The sequence below is a fragment of the Mobula birostris genome, chromosome 21, assembly GCF_030028105.1.
Source record: "Mobula birostris isolate sMobBir1 chromosome 21, sMobBir1.hap1, whole genome shotgun sequence".
In the NCBI taxonomy this organism is placed as follows: domain Eukaryota; kingdom Metazoa; phylum Chordata; class Chondrichthyes; order Myliobatiformes; family Myliobatidae; genus Mobula; species Mobula birostris.
The window spans coordinates 39,726,504-39,744,258 of NC_092390.1; the positions used below are offsets into that span (position 1 = coordinate 39,726,504).

Below are 17,755 nucleotides of genomic sequence, written 5' to 3' on the forward strand. Positions count from 1 at the left end.
CTCAGTTTGTCAAACCACAACAACATCATCCTTGCTGACAGATTTGGTGACAATATTGCTCTGCAGGTTCAGAAGGGGTAGACAACAGTGAATAGAAGGTATGGAAGTATTGTAATAGTCATATCTGTGTCAATTAGCAATTAGAAATCAATATATCTAAACAGAGGTTGGGATCCAGGTGGATCAGGAAACCTAGGTATCTGTAACAATTTATTCAGTGTTCTATTACTGTTTTACCTCATACTGTAGTATTATATTGATATGTATGAACAGTACGCAAGCTAAGTTTTCATTGTACTTCGGTACATGTTGCAATAATAAAACCGATATACCAATTTATTATCACTGGCCCATAACTCATACTGCAATCACCAGTCTCCTGGGTAGCCCCAGAGTCAACTGTGATGGCATTGCCTTGACTGATATCATGGAATGATATGGGTAAACATGAGAAGCCCAGCCACAAAAATATAGTACTGTTATGATTGTAAAGAAAAATACGTAAAAAATACTAAAATATGTTGAAAATTTCCCAAACAGCTACTAACACTCGGAAGCACTGTAAGATAATTAAAAAAAAACAAATCCAAATTAGATTAGAAGAGATTTATTTTTCCCTTTCAATTCTTCCGCAGAATGCTGCCATCTCTTCTGAAGTCAATGGTCTTGGAGAGCATCTCATTAAGACTCAATTCTACTGCTGGCATCAGGCAAACAACAAATGAGAAAAAGCCAGTGAAAATGAGTTAGAAAGTATTGGATTTCTATATTTGTACAGGGGTCCTGCAGCAAGTTGCCACTTATGCTGACAAATGCCTGCCTTTCTACGCAGACCTGCAACAACACCGGACCAATGTAAGGTAACTTTATTAGCTAATATTTAGATCATGCTCATTTTCTTCCCATGAGAGTATTGCCTTTCAGCTCCCAAAGAATAACTGAAAGACAATGCTCTAATGGTGAAAATATATATCAACATAAATCAAGTTAAGCATCATATTTTATGTCGTGTAATGCTTATATAGCGTAAGCCTGCTTGCTTGAAATTAGTGGTCACATTTGCGAACTGAGTTCTGGTTGCCAATTAGTCCAGTTAAGTCTTCAAAAGTTGGAGATTGAATAGAGATTGGTTGGTTTACGGCAAAAAATACTTGCTACATAAGCAACTGCTTCCAACAGGTGCTGTACAACACAAGCTCTAAACTACCAGAGAAGTTAACAATATTTCACACAAAGACCTAATTTATATAATTTTCAAACTTGCTAATCGAGATTCAAGGGTCAACTTTATTTGCCATATACATTCACATGTACAAGTTGAGCATCCCTTATCTAAAATTCCAAAATCTAAAAACCTCTGAAATCCAGAATTTCTTTGAGCACTGACACAACGTCACAAATGGAAAATTCCACAGGGCGCTGGGAAGGTTCCCAGGCGATGCGCACATCTCTGCGCACCACGGACAGTTCTGAGAAGAGACCTCACATATGTAATGAACAGAAGTTAATGAAAAATAGAAAAACACTGCAAAAAGTGAAAAATGAAGATCTCAGTTGTATATTGAAAGACGAGAACTGTCATCCTCAGAGCAAACATTGCAACTTAATGGTATGTTGCTCATGACACAAGTAAAGATCCATCACAATGAACTGAAAATTGAAGGTAATTGTTTCATGTACAGAATTATTAAAAATAATATATAAAACTACCCCTCCCTGTCGGGTTGCTGCTTGAAATTGATGGCAGATATGAAGCCAATCACAGCACTTGCATCTGTTAATTGATGCAGTAAGGGGTAGTCGTTCATCTCTGACAGGTCTCTGGAGGACCCAGTTCCATCACGCCAGACTGTGCCCCTTCTGCACGCTGTTCACCCTGTGAGCTTCACACCAGCTATACACAAGCTGTAGGTTTCATGTTTAGAATTGGGTCCCATCCCCAAGGTATCTCATTATGTAAATGCAGGTATTTCCAAATCCGAAAACTATTTTCTCTCCATTCTGGCTCCAAGCCTTTCGGATAAGGGATACTCAACTGGTATTAGGAATTTGCTGTGGTATTTTGGTCAAGGCTTGATATGCAACAAGAAAAAAACAATAACTTTCAACAATTATAAAGAATAGAGAATTATATAAAAAATCAAGTTAGGAGTTGAAGTACCGATTTCCTTCTTGTATGGTAAGAATGTGTTATCTCCTTGTGGAGTGCATGAGGCTTCATGCTGACCATCTAAGAAATCATATATATTCTTTGGAGTTTAAATGAATGAGAAATGATCTTATGGAACCTTGTAAGTTCCTCAGGAGGGCAAAAGATTTGATGTTGAGATGCTTCCATGAATGAGGGAAAATGAATTGACGGAATTACAAGGTTAGGAAGTGGTCACTAAAAACTGAGCTGCTTTAGAATTTCTTCTCTCAGGGCTTGGTGGATCTCTGGAAATTTCCACTCCAGAGGGTTAGGTCACTGGGGGCATTTAAAAAGGAAATAGGCAAATTATTGAAAGCTCTGATAATCAAGGGCTACGGTGAACCGACATGGAAGACCAGATGCGGAATGGGGCCTGTCAGGTTGGATGGGCTCTTATTTTCTGGTCTTATGCAGAGCTGAATCTTGGCAACTCAGCCATCAGTCAATGAGCAGTAGGGCAACACCTAAAGGCACAAAAACTGTATAATTTTATTGGCATCCTGATTATATGTTTGAAGTAGATTTGAAGGGCACAAAACAGGGGTTTCCAACCTTTTATATGCCATGGAGTCTTATCATTAACTGAGGAGTCCATGCTTTTCAGTTTGGGAAGCCACTGGACTAAAGTATTAATGTTGTCCATTAAAGGAACTGCAAAGACCAAGATTAGAAAAAACATAGAAATATAGAAAACCAACAGCACAATACAGTCCCTTTGGCCCACGATGCTGTGCCGAACATGTAGTTACTTTAGAAATTACCTAGGGTTACCCACAGCCCTCTATTTTTCTAAGCTCCATGTACCTATCCAAGAGTCTCTTAAAAGACCCTATTGTATCCACATCCACTACCGTTGCCAGCAGCCCATTCCACGCACTCACTAATCTGTGTGAAAAACCTACCCCTGGCATTTCTGTACCTACTTCCAAGCACCTCAGAACTGTGCCTTCTCAAGTTAGCCATTTCATCCCTGGGAAAAAGCCTCTGGCTATTCACATGATCAATGCTTCTTAACACTTTATTCACCTCTATCAGGTCACCTCTCATCCTCCATCGCTCCAAGGAGAAAAGGCCAAATTCCCTCAGCCTATTCTCATAAGGCATGCTCCCCAATCCAGGCAACATCCTTGTAAATCCCCTCTGCACCCTTTCTATAGGTTCCACATCCTTCCTGCAGTGAGGTGACCAGAACTGAGCACAGTACTCCAGGTGGGGTCTGCCCAGGGTCCTATATAGCTGTAACATTACCTCTTGGCTATTAAACTCAATCCCACAGTTGATGAAGGCCAGTGCACTGTATGCCTTCTTAACCACACAATCAACCTGTGCAGCAGCTTTGAGTGTCCAATGGACTCAGATCCCAAGATCCTTCTAATCCTTCACACTGCCAAGAGTCTTACAATTAATGCTACATTCTGCCAGCATATTTGACCTACCAAAGTGAACCACTTCACACTTATCTGGGTTGAACTCCATCTGCCACTTCTCAGCCCAGTTTTGCATCCTATCGATGTCCCGCTGTGACCTCTGACAGCCCTCCACACTATCCACAACACCCCCAACCTTTGTGTCATCAGCAAATTTACTAACCCACCTCTCCACTTCATCATCCAGGTCATTTATAAAAACCACGAAGAGAAGGGGTCCCAGAACAGATTCCTCAGGCACACCACTGGTTCATTTCCCAATACCAGATCAAGTACAGCCTCTCTTCTTGTAGGCTTATCTGCATATTGTGTCAGGAAACCTTCCTGAACACATCTAACAAACCCTGTTACTATTGGGTGGTCTATAAAAATCTCCAGTAGAGTTATTGACCCCTTCCTGTTTCTAACTTCCTCCCACAGAAAATCAGTAGACAATCCCTCTATGACTTCCTCCTTCTCTGCAGCTGTGACACTACCTCTGATCAGCAGTACCACGTCCTCACCCCTTCTGCTCCCTTCCCTGTCCTTTCTGAAACATCTAAAGCCTGGCACTCTAAATAGCCATTCCTGCCCCTGAGCCATCCAAATCTCTGTAATGGACAAAACATCATAGCTCCAAGTCCTGATCCACGCTCTAAACCCATCCACTTTGTTCATGATTCTCCTTGCATTAAAATAGACACATCTCAAACCATCAGTCTGAACGCATCCCTTCTCTACCACCTGCCTGTCCTCCCTCTCATACTGCCTACAAGCTTTCTCCATTTGTGAGTCAACCTCCCTTTCCTCCGTCACATCAGTTTGGTTCCCACCCTCCAGGAATTCTAGTTTAAACTCTCCCCAATAACCACTTATTAACACTTTCCAGCATACCAATCTGACTTGTACATTCACGCAGATATCAAACTCATTATGTAAAATTGTTGATGAACGAGAATGTTTAGCGTTGAATGGAAGGTTTTGATTCAATAATCTATGTTAAATATTTAAAGCATCCTGCTAAAATGTGAATCATAAATCTACAACTATGCAAAATGTTCTGTTGTATTAGAAAGTCAATGTCAGCTCAAGTGGTTTCCAGAAAATGCATACGAGTAACTAGCAAAATATGTTCAGTATATGTGTATTCCCATGGATCTCAGAAACAAGGAGCTAGGTTTCTATTATACAGTGGCATGCAAAAGTTTGGGCTCCCCGGTCAAAATTTCTTGTTACTGTGAATAGTTAAGTGACTGGAAGATGAACTGATCTCCAAAAGTCATAAAGTTAAAGATGAAACATTCTTTTCAACATTTTAAGCAAGGTTAGTGTATTATTTTTGTTTTGTACAATTTTAGAGTGAAAAAAAAGGAAAGGAGCATCATGCAAAAGTTTGGGCACCCCAAGAGATTTGAGCTCTCAGATAACTTTTACCAAGGTCTCAGACCTTAATTAACTTGTTAGGGCTATGGCTTGTTCACAATCATCATTAGGAAAGGCCAGGTGATGCAAATTTCAAAGCTTTATAAATACCCTGACTCCTCAAACCTTGTCCCAATAATCAGCAGCAATGGGCTCCTCTGAGCAGCTGCCTAGCACTCTGAAAATTAAAATAAATGGTGCCCACAAAGCAGGAGAAGGCTATAAGAAGATAGCAAGGTGTTTTCAGGTAGCTGTTTCTCAGTTCGTAATGTAATTAAGGAATGGCAGTTAACGGGAATGGTGGAGGTCAAGTTGAGGTCTGGAAGACCAAGAAAACTTTCCAAGAGAACTGCTTGTAGGATTGCTAGAAGGGCAAATCAAAACTCCCATTTGACTGCAAAAGACCTTCAGGAAGAGTTAGCAGACTCTGGAGTGGTGGTGCACTGTTCTACTGTGCAGCGACACCTGCACAAATATGACCTTCATGGAAGAGTCATCAGAAGAAAACCTTTCCTGCATCCTCACCACAACATTCAGCGTCAGAAGTTTGCAAAGGAACATCTAAACAAGCCTGATGCATTTTGGAAAGAAATCCTGTGGACTGATGAAGTTAAAATAGAACTTTTTGGCCGCAATGAGCAAAGGTATGTTTGGAGAAAAAAGGGTGCAGAATTTCACGAAAAGAACACCTCTCCAACTGTTAAGCATGAGGGTTAATTGATCATGCTTTGGGCTTGTGTTGCAGCCAGTGGCACGGGGAACATTTCACTGGTAGAGGGAAGAATGAATTCAATTAAAAACCAGTAAATTCTGGAAACAAACATCACACCATCTGTAAAAAAGCTGAAGATGAAAAGAGGATGGCTTCTACAACAGGATAATGATCCTAAACACACCTCAAAATCCACAATGGACTACCTCAAGAGGCGCAAGCTGAAGGTTTTGCATCGCCCTCACAGTCCCCCGACCTAAACATCATCAAAAATCTGTGGACAGACCTCAAAAGAGCAGTGCATGCAGGACAGTCCAAGAATCTCACAGAACTAGAAGCCTTTTGCAAGGAAGAATGGGCGAAAATCCCACAAACAAGAATTGAAAGACTCTTAGCTGGCTACAGAAAGCGTTTACAAGCTGTGATATTGCCAATGGGAGTGTTAAAGTACTGACCATGCAGGGTGCCCAAACTTTTGCTTCAAGCCCGTTTCCTTTTTTGTTATTTTGAAACTGTAAAAGATGGAAATAAAAAAGTAATCTTGCTTAAAATATTAAAGAAATGTGTCATCTTTAACTTTATGCCTTTTGGAAATCCGGTCGTCTTTTACTCACTTAGCTATTCACTGTAACAGAAATTTTGACTGGGGTGCCCAAACTTTTGCATGCTCTTTATGTATTATTTGATTCATAGAAATGAACAATGTATTATTAGTCCCTTTATCATAAAGGTGGGGCTTAAATTAATCAGTACTGGACTTGCATCAGAGTCCATCATGGTCACAATATAAAGATTTGAAATAGCGCCTTGATACAAACATAAAAACTGAAAATGTTTGACCTTGGGCCAAGGCCATATCATAGTGAAACTGAACAAGGTAGTGGTGGTTTATTTGATTTTGCAGATGCTAATTTGCTTCCATTTCACTGTATTTTTAGTGGGATAATGCTGTTTGACCAGCTGGTTTCTGTAGTTGAACATCCATTTGTTCATGCACCAGCAATGGTGATCATTATGAGCTGCTGATCTGATGCCATTCCTGCCAAACTAGACGTTGGTGACTCAGCTATCCTCGTGTAATCTGGAATTAATGCAGGAAGATTCCCCTCCCCATCTACTACCAGGGATCCTTGGTGAATTATCACCTTCCCAGTGTTTAGGATTTCAATTTGCTTGAGAAAATGATTAATTCATTGGATTATGAATATAAGTTACGCTGTTTGCTGTGGCTAGGGCAGATATGGTATCTTCCAAACTCCACGCACAGGATCAGTGATGGCTAATCCACATGCCTTCAGCATAATGGGGAAGAGGAGGGTTGAAGAAGAATCTTGCCAAGAGATCTTGTCCAGCTAGAATCAGCAAGGGTGTGCCCAATCTCTCCAACTGAGCAGCAGGCCCTTGGGAACCCCCATTTCTCCATGGAGGTGACGACAGAGATGTGCCATGTGCAACAAGCACAGCTGTATTCCCACCGAAACAAACAAAACCTCTCTGCCTGTGACCGGGGAGGTTTCAATTTTTTTGCATTATGTGTATGTACAAAAGAAGAAAATTTAGAACATAGAACATAGAAATCTACAGCACATTACAGCACAATCTACAAAACTCTGGTTAGGCCACACTTGGAGTACTGTGTCCAGTTCTGGTCGCCTCATTATAGGAAGGATGTGGAAGCACTGGAAGGAGTACAGAGGAGATTTACCACGATGCTGCCTGGTTTAGAAAGTATGCATTATGATCAGAGATTAAGGGAGCTAGGGCTTTACACTTTGGAGAGAAGGAGGATGAGAGGAGACATGATAGAGGTGTGCAAGATAATAAGAGGAATAGATAGAGTGGATAGCCAGCACCTCTTCCCCAAGGCACTACTGCTCAATACAAGAGGACATGGCTTTAAGATAAGGGGTGGGAAGTTCAAGGGGGATATTAGAGGAAGGATTTTACTCAGAGAGTGGTTGGTGCGTGGAATGCACTGCCTGAGTCAGTGGTGGAGGCAGATACACTAGTAAAGTTTAAGAGTCTACTAGACAGGTATATGGAGGAATTTAAGGTGGCAGGTTATATGGGAGGCAGGGTTTAAGGGTCAGCACAACATTGTGGGCCGAAGGGCCTGTACTGTTCTGTGCTGTACTATTCTATGTTCTCTATGTTCTATTATAGGCCCTTCGGCCCACAATGTTGTGCTGACCATGGAACCTACTCTAGAAACTGCCTAGAATTTCCCTAGTGCATAGCCCTCTATTATTCTAAGCTCCTTGCACCTATCTAAGAGGCTCTTAAAAGACCCTGTTGTATCCGTTTCCACCACCACCGCCAGCAGTGCATTCCATGCACCCACCACTCTCTCTGTGTGAAAAAATTACCCCTGATCTCCCTTCGGTACCTATTTGTAAGCACCTTAAAGCTATGCCCCCTCATGTTAGTCATTTCAGCCCTGGTAAAAAGCCTCTGGCTATTCACACAATCAATGCCCCTCATCATCTTATACACCTCTGTCAGGTCAGCTCTCATCCTCCGTCGCTCCCAGGAGAAAAGGCCAAGTTCACTCAACCTATTCTCATAAAGTACGCCCTCCAATCCAGGCAACATCCTTGTAAATCTCCTCTGCACTCTCTCTATATTATCCACACCCGTCCTGTAGTGGGGTGATCAGAACTGAACACAGTACTCCAAGTAGGATCTGACCAGGGTCTTATATAGCTTGCAAATTCTTTACATTCAGTGTTTTAAATTTACTTTTTAAACCTATAGGGTTTTTGCCACTCATGTACCCCCCCCCCCGGGGTGATACATCATTTCACTGTTTGAGGGGCTTCCCAACCCGACAACTCCTCCACGTCCCACAGTGGAAAGAGCCTAGACTTCCCTAAAGAGCCTTTGCATTGGCTGCACCGAGTTTCACTGCGTCCCTCAGCATGTACCACCGTAGCCTAGACCATGCCAGTCAGCAGCATTCTCTCATGGACATCTTGCTGTGCTGGAAGACCAACAAGTTTTGGGAAGATCAAAAGGCGACTTTCAATAAATTGAAGGAGAATTTGACGTCTGTCCCGGCGTGTGCACCTGAGAACAGCCTGTAGATCGGAGAGCCCTCTGTTATGCAGCTGCTCGGGATAAAGCAAGTAAAGGATTCTTGCATGCGTCTCTACATGCTCTTAGCAGCTCCACACTCTACAAAGAGGTGGATGACCATCTCTTCTCTACTGCAGCAATCTTGAGGGCAACATGCTTTGTGGAGGATATACCTCCTGTACAGGAAGGATCTGAGTGTGAGAGCCCCTCTCACTGCCAGGTAAGCAAGGTTCTGGCGAGTTTTAGGGATGAGGGCATTCTGACAGATAACTTGGACAGTTTGGTCAGGGAATCGTCCCACCGTATCCATTGATATCTTCTCCCACAGTATCTGAAGAACGTTCCGTGCTGACCATTGCCTAAGGGATATTCTTCCAGGGAAAGGTGTTTGCCTGGAAGAACTCATCCATGAAGGATATTGACAGGATGTTACATGACAACAGGGCCAGACAAGCTTCCATGATGCCAGGAACAGGTAGCCCCTGAGCAGATAGTTTGAATACTTTGTTACATACCTTGAATTCATGCACAGCCTGATGTAGACACGCACAAAGGACAGCATCGGAATGAGGACAAGGTTGAATAGATTTTTGAGGTCATTGTCTGGGGATTTGTACGTTGTAATCTGATGGACTCACTTCATCTTGGCTCCTGAATGATCTAGAGGATGTCCTGGACACCTGATGAGGAGAAGGACCAGGGAACTACACACCTGTGCTAAGTACAGTGACCCAGACAGCAGATCACAACTGATGACCAAATTCTTCCCAGTTACTGACAAAGAGTGTCATTTCCACAGGCCTAATTTTTGTTTAACTTTACCAATTTGCTCCAGGCAATTAATTTTAAACATCTCAGTCCCTCTGAACCAGATCCTCAGTACCTTCAGTTGGTCTGACTTGGTGGTTGCATTCATTGGCCAGTTGTCGAAGAGCATGGCCTTGCTCTTACTATGGTTGGCTCTGGCCCCTGATGTTGATTTAAGCCGGGGTTTCCAACCTGGGGTCCAAGGACCCCTTGGTCAATGGTGATGGTCCACGGCATAAAAAAGGTTGGGCACCATGATCTGAACAGCTTGTAGATGCTGACCAATCTGTGAACTGACTGTGGATCCGAGCAGAAGACGGAGACATCATCTATGTACAGGGGTGTTTTGATCTGAATGCCTCTGCTACTTAGCAATGTTACCCACTTACTTTCTCATCCTTGCTGACAGAATCAGCAAAAGGTTCTATGCAACAGACAGGGAAGACAAGCCATAAGCACTATCACCTTGTGTCTTTGCAGCTGGTGATGTTCGCGATGCCAGCTGGTAACCAGCCGACAGCTGCAATGACGACGTGACAGAAGCTCTGTACTCTATGCGTTTTCTCCTTCATAGATCCTTACCCCTGCTTCTGAAACATTCCTCATATGCATGAGTTTCAACATGAAGACTCCCCCATCTGAGGCATCTACTGCAGTATGCAGAGTGACAATATTGAAGAAAACACACTTTGGTCAATCTGTTCTTGGTCTCTTTTGTTCTTCAGCAGCCTAGGTCTATCCAGATGGGAGTTCACGGCTGTATGAAATAAGGGAAGGTAAGGTAAACAAAGTAGAATGTGAGGTATTTGATTACGTTGCACACATCTTGGATATTAGAGGATCTCTGGGATTAGCAGTATGTGTGAAATAAGATGCATAAAATACGAGTACACCAACTCCTTCAATGAAATCTCCAATGATGTTGGTCACAGTCTGTGAGGTGATCATTCCATAGTCACCTACACTCTCCTCCAGGCCAGCGAGCTGATAAATAGGAAGTTGTCCTGCCTTTAGTAACGGTGATCTTGAGAAATGCAGGAAGGTTGAGCCAGTTGAGCCTACACTCATTGGTAGTTGAGAGGTTATCTTGTTAAAATATAAGACTCTGAGGAGGTAACATACGGCGTGCTTTGAGATGACATTTCCTCTGACAGAGGAATCCAGAACTAGAGATTCAAACAGATTTTATGTCTACAGGGAAGTTGTGGGTTACAAAGATGAAAGTGGAACATGGGCAAAGGTCAGATCAGTCTTGTTTAGTAAACTCAAGTATCAAAGTAGCCTCCTCCTGTATAATATTTTTGTATGTATATGAGAGCAGGGAATGTGTATCTTGCAAAGTGAATGTGTAATGCCTCTGATGTGGTTGAATAACTAGCAGAATTGCCTAGCTACAGGCAAGCTGCTGGAGGGCTGGCAAGTAGTAATGTTGTTTCATTATTCAAGAAGGGAAAGAGGATTAACCCTAGAAACTATAGACTGCTGACTCTCACACCCCTGGCAGGGAAGTTACTGGTGAGGATTATTAGGGATGGGATTTATGAGCAATTGGAGAACCATGATCAATTAGGGACAATCAGCATGGTTTGTCTTTCTAATTTGACTGAGTTTTTTTAAAAAGTACTGAGGTGAAAACTGAAGGTAGAGCTGTAGACATCATCTACATAGATTTTAGTAAGGCTTTTGACAAGGTCCCTCACAGGAGGCCCATCCAGAGATTAAGATGCATGGGATCCATGGTAAATTAACCATTTGGATTCAGAATTAGCTTTCTCATAGGAAACAGTGGGTAGTGGTCAATAGGAGTTATTCTGACTGGAGGATTTGACGAGTGATGTTTTATCTGGAATCTGTCATGGGACCTCTGCAATGTGATATATATAAGTGACCTGGAAGAAAATATTGAAGGGTAGGTTGGTAAGTTTGCAGATAATATGAAGATTGGTGGTGTAGCCAATAGCATAGAAGACTGGCACAGCACGATTTAAATCAGTTGCAGATATGGGAGAACAAGAAGGCAATGGCATGCTTCCCTTTATTAGTTGAGGCATAGTGTTCAAAAGTCAGGAAGTTATGTTGCGGCTTTATACAACTCAAGTTAGACTGCATCTGAAGTTTTGCATAGAGTTCTGGTTGCCCCAGTATAGGAAGGGTGACTTGGCTTTGGAGCGGGTGCAGAAGAGGTTTAAAAGGATGCTGCCTGGATTAGAGTACTTGTGCTATAACAAAAGGTTGGACAAACTTATGTTGTTTTCTCTGGAGCAGCGAAGGCTGAGGGGAGATCTGACAGAGGTTTATAAGATTAGGAGAGGCATAGATAGAGTAGACAGACAGTATCTTTTTCCCAGGATTGAAATGTCTAATACCATGCCTTCAAATACCATGCATTTAAGGTGAAAGGGGTAATTTTAAAGGAGATGTGGGAGGCATGCTTTTTAACAGAGAAGGTAATGACTGCCTGGAATGCGATGCCTGGGATGGTGGTAGAGGCAGATACATTTAGTTAGGCATGTGAAGAGGAGGAAAATGGAGGGATATGGACATTGTGTAGGTATAAGGGATCAGTTTAGTTGCCCATTTGATTACTAACTTATTTGCTTTTGGGCTGAAAGGCCTGTTCCTGTGCTGTACTGAAGGGGCGCTGTCATGACAAGCTTTTTTTGGTATGCTCATTGTACGGCGTGTCTTGGCCTTCTGAAACCTGGCAGAGCCCATCCTTCTCCAGGTTTTTTTTTATGAGGTCGAGTTGTTAGCTCGACATTCAACCCAGGCACGAATGGAGAGCGTGCAAGGGAGCCGGCCGGATTCGAACTCGGGACCTCTCACCCCGAAGTCCAGCGCTGATGCCACTACGCCACCAGCCAATAATAAGAGGAGTAGAAGTGGTTTAAGCTACCATTAGTTAGCATGAACCGTGCTGGCCACTAATGTAATTGGACTTCGCGCAATAATGCTTGCTGCACGTAACAATGAAGATAATTAGGCTGGAGTTCACAATTAATGTGCAACCAGAAATGGGTCAAATGGATGCAGGTTCATTATTCATCATGACTACAGGTTCCATTTTCTAGTATTATCTAATTTCTCCCCATCAACGCAATAATTAATTTATTGGATGAGGATATTACTGGCAAGGCCATGACATACTGCCGTCACTCACTGTCTGAGGAAAATGATGGTGATCAACTTTCATGAACTGCTGTAGGTCTTTTGGTGAAACAACCCCACAATAGTGGAGGGGAGAGATTTCCAGGATTTAGGCCCAGTAATGTGTAGGAAGAGCAGTATACACTCAGTGACCACTTTATTAGGCACACTTGTTTCTTAATGCAAATATCTAATTAGCCAATTATGTGGCAGAAACTCAATGCATAGAAGGCTGCTGACTTGGATATGAGGATCAGTTGTTGTTCAGACCAAACATCAGAATGGGGAAGAAATGTGATCTAAGTGACTTTGACCATGAAATGAATGTTGACGCCAGACCGGGTGGTTAGAGTATCTCAGAAACTGCTGATCTTCTGGGATTTTCATGCAGAACAGTCTCTCAAAATCTATTGAGTGGCAGTTCTGTGGGCAAAAATGCCTTGTCAGTGAGAGAGGTCAGAGGAGAATGGTCAGACTGGTTGAAGCTGACAGGAAATTGACAGCAACTCAAATAACCATGCATTACAACAATGATGTGCAGAAGAGCATCTGTGAATGCACACCACACCGAACCTTGATGTGGATGGCTACAGCAGCAGGAAGCCATGGACATACACTCAGAGGCCATTTTATTAGGCACAGGAGGTACTTAATAAAGTGGCTACTGAGTGTACTTCAGTGTCCGACTACTGTATGACTAAGAGGAGGACCTGAAGACTGTGGTATTTGCATGTGGCTGTTATGCTTCCCCTTCATGGTAGAAGATATTTTGGCTTTGGAAAGTATTATCAAAATAGTCTGTTTTGAGTAATTGCAGTCATTTAGTTGATGGTTCACATTGCAGTCATATTATGCTTGTGGTGAAAGATGTGAATCTTTAGTCTTGTAACTAGAAATAAGCATCAAAGTGATTTTAGTTAAGAACCTATGGGAAAACAATCATATAAAAACAACTCAAGCAAAACAGCAAATTACATTGTTCTGCCCAATTAAATTGAGTGGTACTATACTTAAGCAGCAATATGAATGCAAAGTCATTATCTCTCGTCAGGAAAGGATGAGCTGTGTGCTGTGTGTGCATTGGTTTCTGAGCATCAGTGACATTTCCAATTAAAGAAAATATTTGATAGGCTAGTCAGTTCTTATCAGTCATTAGAAAGTGAAACACAGAGCAGCAAATCTGCATTTTGGTCTGAGGCAGATAACTGTGCTTTAAAATCTGAGGCAGTAATTAGTGGTGAGAGCTTTTGAGCAAAGAATTGAAATTCAGATATTGAAGCAGATGGAAGCTTCAGACATGGCAAGACAGAACTGAGGAAATAATTGGGAATTAAAGCTTTGAAAATAGGCAGAGGAAGCCCAATGGGAATAGGAAGTCAAAAGAAAATGAATCTCACGATAGTATATGGGTACATATATGTACTTTGATGACAAATTTACTTTTGAACTTTGATGTAAGGTTGTGAATACAATTTAAAACAGTAGTTCCATTCTTTTGAGTGGAATTGAAGTGCTTACTATGAAACTTTTACTTGAAAACATGAATAACAACCCCATGGTTTGGAGATGTTTTTCACAGTCTTGAAAGGCATGGTTCAATTTAAAATTTGTATGATTTGAAAGTTGTTGAATTTTGTTGTGTCAGTCCATGACAGAAAATTGGATCCATTTTCAACCACTGGAGATGCATTCTATGGGAAGATCTTTCCTCAGTAGTAATGCCACTCGGACATTGAGTATTTAGCCAAGGAAATACAGGCAGAGGAAAAACAGACTTGTTTCAGTCAATTAGAAATGGATGTTGCATTGTTTGATAAATTTTCAATTGAAAACATTGTTTTGTCAGTTTTCAAAACAAATCCCTCAAGTGGCTTCCCTCCACATATAGGCACTCTGCCATCATTGTTCTTGGTAAGCTAAATCAGTTCTCTGTATGCATTTTGCATTTATTTACTTTTTTCACATAAGCTGTGTAATAGTGAAGTTTTGTTCCATATCTCAAATTTTTGTCACTGGTTTGTAATTTTCGGAAGACAGGTTTCTGTTACCTGAAATGCTATAATGTGGGGTGGGAGGGCACTGTATCACTCAGAAGTATCCATTTTTCCTTGAAATTCCGCTCATCAGAACATTAGAGAGGCTGTGAATCATGATAACGGAGGTGTCATTTTTTCAACATGAAATAGACATGATGATAGCATCAATGTGCAATTCCTTCAGTTCCTTAATAATGACAGTAATTCTTTCAATAATGTGCCACGCACATCACATACATATCACTTACTGCTCAACAAGGGGCTAATCATCCACCAATGTTGGCTGTGATAAATGCGATTGTCAGAATCAGAATCAGGTTTAATATCACCAGCATATGTTGTGAAATTTGTTAACCTAGCAGCAGCAGCAGCAGTACAATGCATAACTATAGGGAAAAATAAATGAATTACAGTTAGTATATATTTGTATATTAAATAGTCAAATCTAAAAATAGAAATAATAAAAAAGTGTGGTAGTGTTCATGGGTTCAATATCCATTTAGAAATCAGGTGGCAGAGGGGAAGAAGCTGTTCCTAAATCGCTGTGTGTGTGCCTTCAGGCTCTTGTACTTCCTCCCTGATGGCATCAATGAGAAGAAGGCATGTCCTGGGTGATGAGGGTCCTTAATAATGGACGTTGCCTTTCTGAGGAACCACTCCTTGAAGATGTCTTGGATACTACGGAGGCTAGTACCCATAATGGAGCTGACTAATTTTATAACTTTCTGTAGTAATGAGGCCATTTCTGAATCTAATAAGATTTTATGACAATCCAGTAGTTCCATGGTTACAGTGACTGCGGTAAATGCTTCTATTGCTATCCCGACAAATACATTGTTGTTAAAAATATTTCATAATTTGGGCATCTTCACTTTAAGAAAACATTTTTGTGGTTCTCTCCCATTGAAAAGCACTGGAAGCTGACACAGAAGTCACTTTCTCTTTTTGGAGCATTATCATGTAAGAGGCAACTCTGTGCTGTTAAAGGCCCAGTGGCAGCTACCGCAGGCAACCTTGGAGATGAGGGAAAGGAGAAGGGAAAGCAGAAAATCGAGAATGAGTGGGGAACTGAAGTCAGGGGAAGGATTTGATTGCACAGTATTGGCCTGTGGTGCTCCACGTGATATGGTGTGGCACTATTAGTTACCATATAATGATTAGGCCCCGTACTGTGACTGATCTGTTATTACACCAAAGTCTAAGTTGAGTTTATTTTTCATATGCACAAGTGCAACAGAAAACTCAGATTCCGCAGCATTGCAAGCACATAAAACATTAACAAGAAAACCATAAATTAATTATATATATATATAAATGCCATATTTGTACAAGAAAGAGCACATTAGAACAAAATAACACATCCATTTTAGTACAAAAACTGATCAGAGTGGTCATGGTGCGAAACAGTAGTGATTAATGCTATGTCAGTTGGTTCCAGAACTGAATGGTTAAAGGGAAGTAACTGTTCCTGTATATATTGGTCTTCAAGCTTCTGTACTTCCTTTGCTGATGGTAGAAGGTGTGAGAAGCCGGCATGGTCCAGATCTTTGATGATGGTTGTTGCCTTCTTGGGGCAATGGCTCCTGTAGATATTACCGGTGGTGGGGAAAGATGTGCCCTTGATGTGTCAGGACTACTGTCTAGACATAGGACAAATCTGCCTGTCTTTGGGGGGGGGTGGGGTCAATGTAAATTGGTGTAGCGTATTCACTCACCCCTTTAATCCATGTTTGATTTCTGACTTTCAACACAATATCCTCCTTGTTCTACAATGTATGAACAACAAAGTTTGTGGGCAGCTCATTTTCAATTCCATTTCTATTAATAATTCATAAACATGCTGAGTGATGAACAACATCATATTTGTGAAAAGCAAAGAGATAGGACACCAGGGATAGGGTGAATTACAACAGGAAGTCCAATTTTCTGGTCGGTGGAACTTCTGCCAGGAATAGATATAACTACTTGAAAACACGAACAAAACATTTTTGTTTTGTGAGTGATTTACCTACAAGAGAACAGGTGCAAACGTTTATTTTTATGGAACCTATTTTCTAGTAACATTACTTGAATTAAAGTGTACCTACTGGGATATTAATATTTTGCCCTCTCGTTGAGACTGTGCGGATGAATACTGTTCTGAGCAGCAGATCAGTTTTAGTGTGTCTGTGAGCTTGCAACAGCTTCTTATTACAGAAATCCTTCCTTGTATTGTAATCCTGTCCCTGACAGGGACTTTGAGGATGCATGCATGGGTACAATCATGGGGGATTGGAGTGGGGGAAGGGGGAAGTATACACATGCATTGCAGCTCCACTGCCTGACTACCGCACCCATTCCCTCAGCACCTCCATTGTGTTTTCCTTTATCTTTATGACAGTTTATTGCTATTGTACTGCGGTTGCTATGGAAATATGCACTTTAATGTACTGACGTGTCATGGAGTCACAGAGATGCACAATCAGGAACAGGCCCTTCAGCCCATCATATCCCTGTCACCCATCATAATTATCTATACTAATTCAGTCTATTTGCATTCAGTCCATAGCTTAAGCATCAGTGTTTCAGTGTTCCAATCTATGTATGGTCTGTACTGGTTAAGAATGGCAAATGTTCCTCCCAGAAGACCATTAGTTAACAGAGGACACACACAAAATGCTGGAGGAACTCAGCAGGTCAGACAGCATCTATAAAATTGAATAAACTGTAGATGTTTCAGACTGAGACCTTTTACCAGGACAGGAAAGGAAGGTTGAAGAAGCCCCTTTGAAGGGAAAAAGAAGGATGAAACACCAACTGTTTACTCATTTCCATAGATGCTACCTGACCTGCTGAGTTCCTCCAGCATTTTGTGTGTGTTACTCTGGATTTCCAGCATCTACAGAATATCTTATATGTATTAGGTTCAATAGATTCGATAGGTACATTTAATGTCAGAGAAATGTATACAAGAAAGGTC

At 41.5% G+C, this 17,755-nt stretch overlaps 1 protein-coding gene across 1 annotated transcript in view; it reads left to right on the forward strand.

Moving 5' to 3' along the window:
* Positions 1–732: 732 nt before the first annotated feature.
* Positions 733–17,755, forward strand: part of dntt (deoxynucleotidyltransferase, terminal) — a 294,866-nt gene continuing 277,843 nt past the window's right edge. The window contains exon 1 of the mRNA XM_072239756.1: positions 733–855. Within this exon, the coding sequence (XP_072095857.1) occupies positions 803–855 (53 nt within the window). The 5' untranslated portion in view covers positions 733–802. The remainder of the gene's footprint in view (positions 856–17,755) is intronic.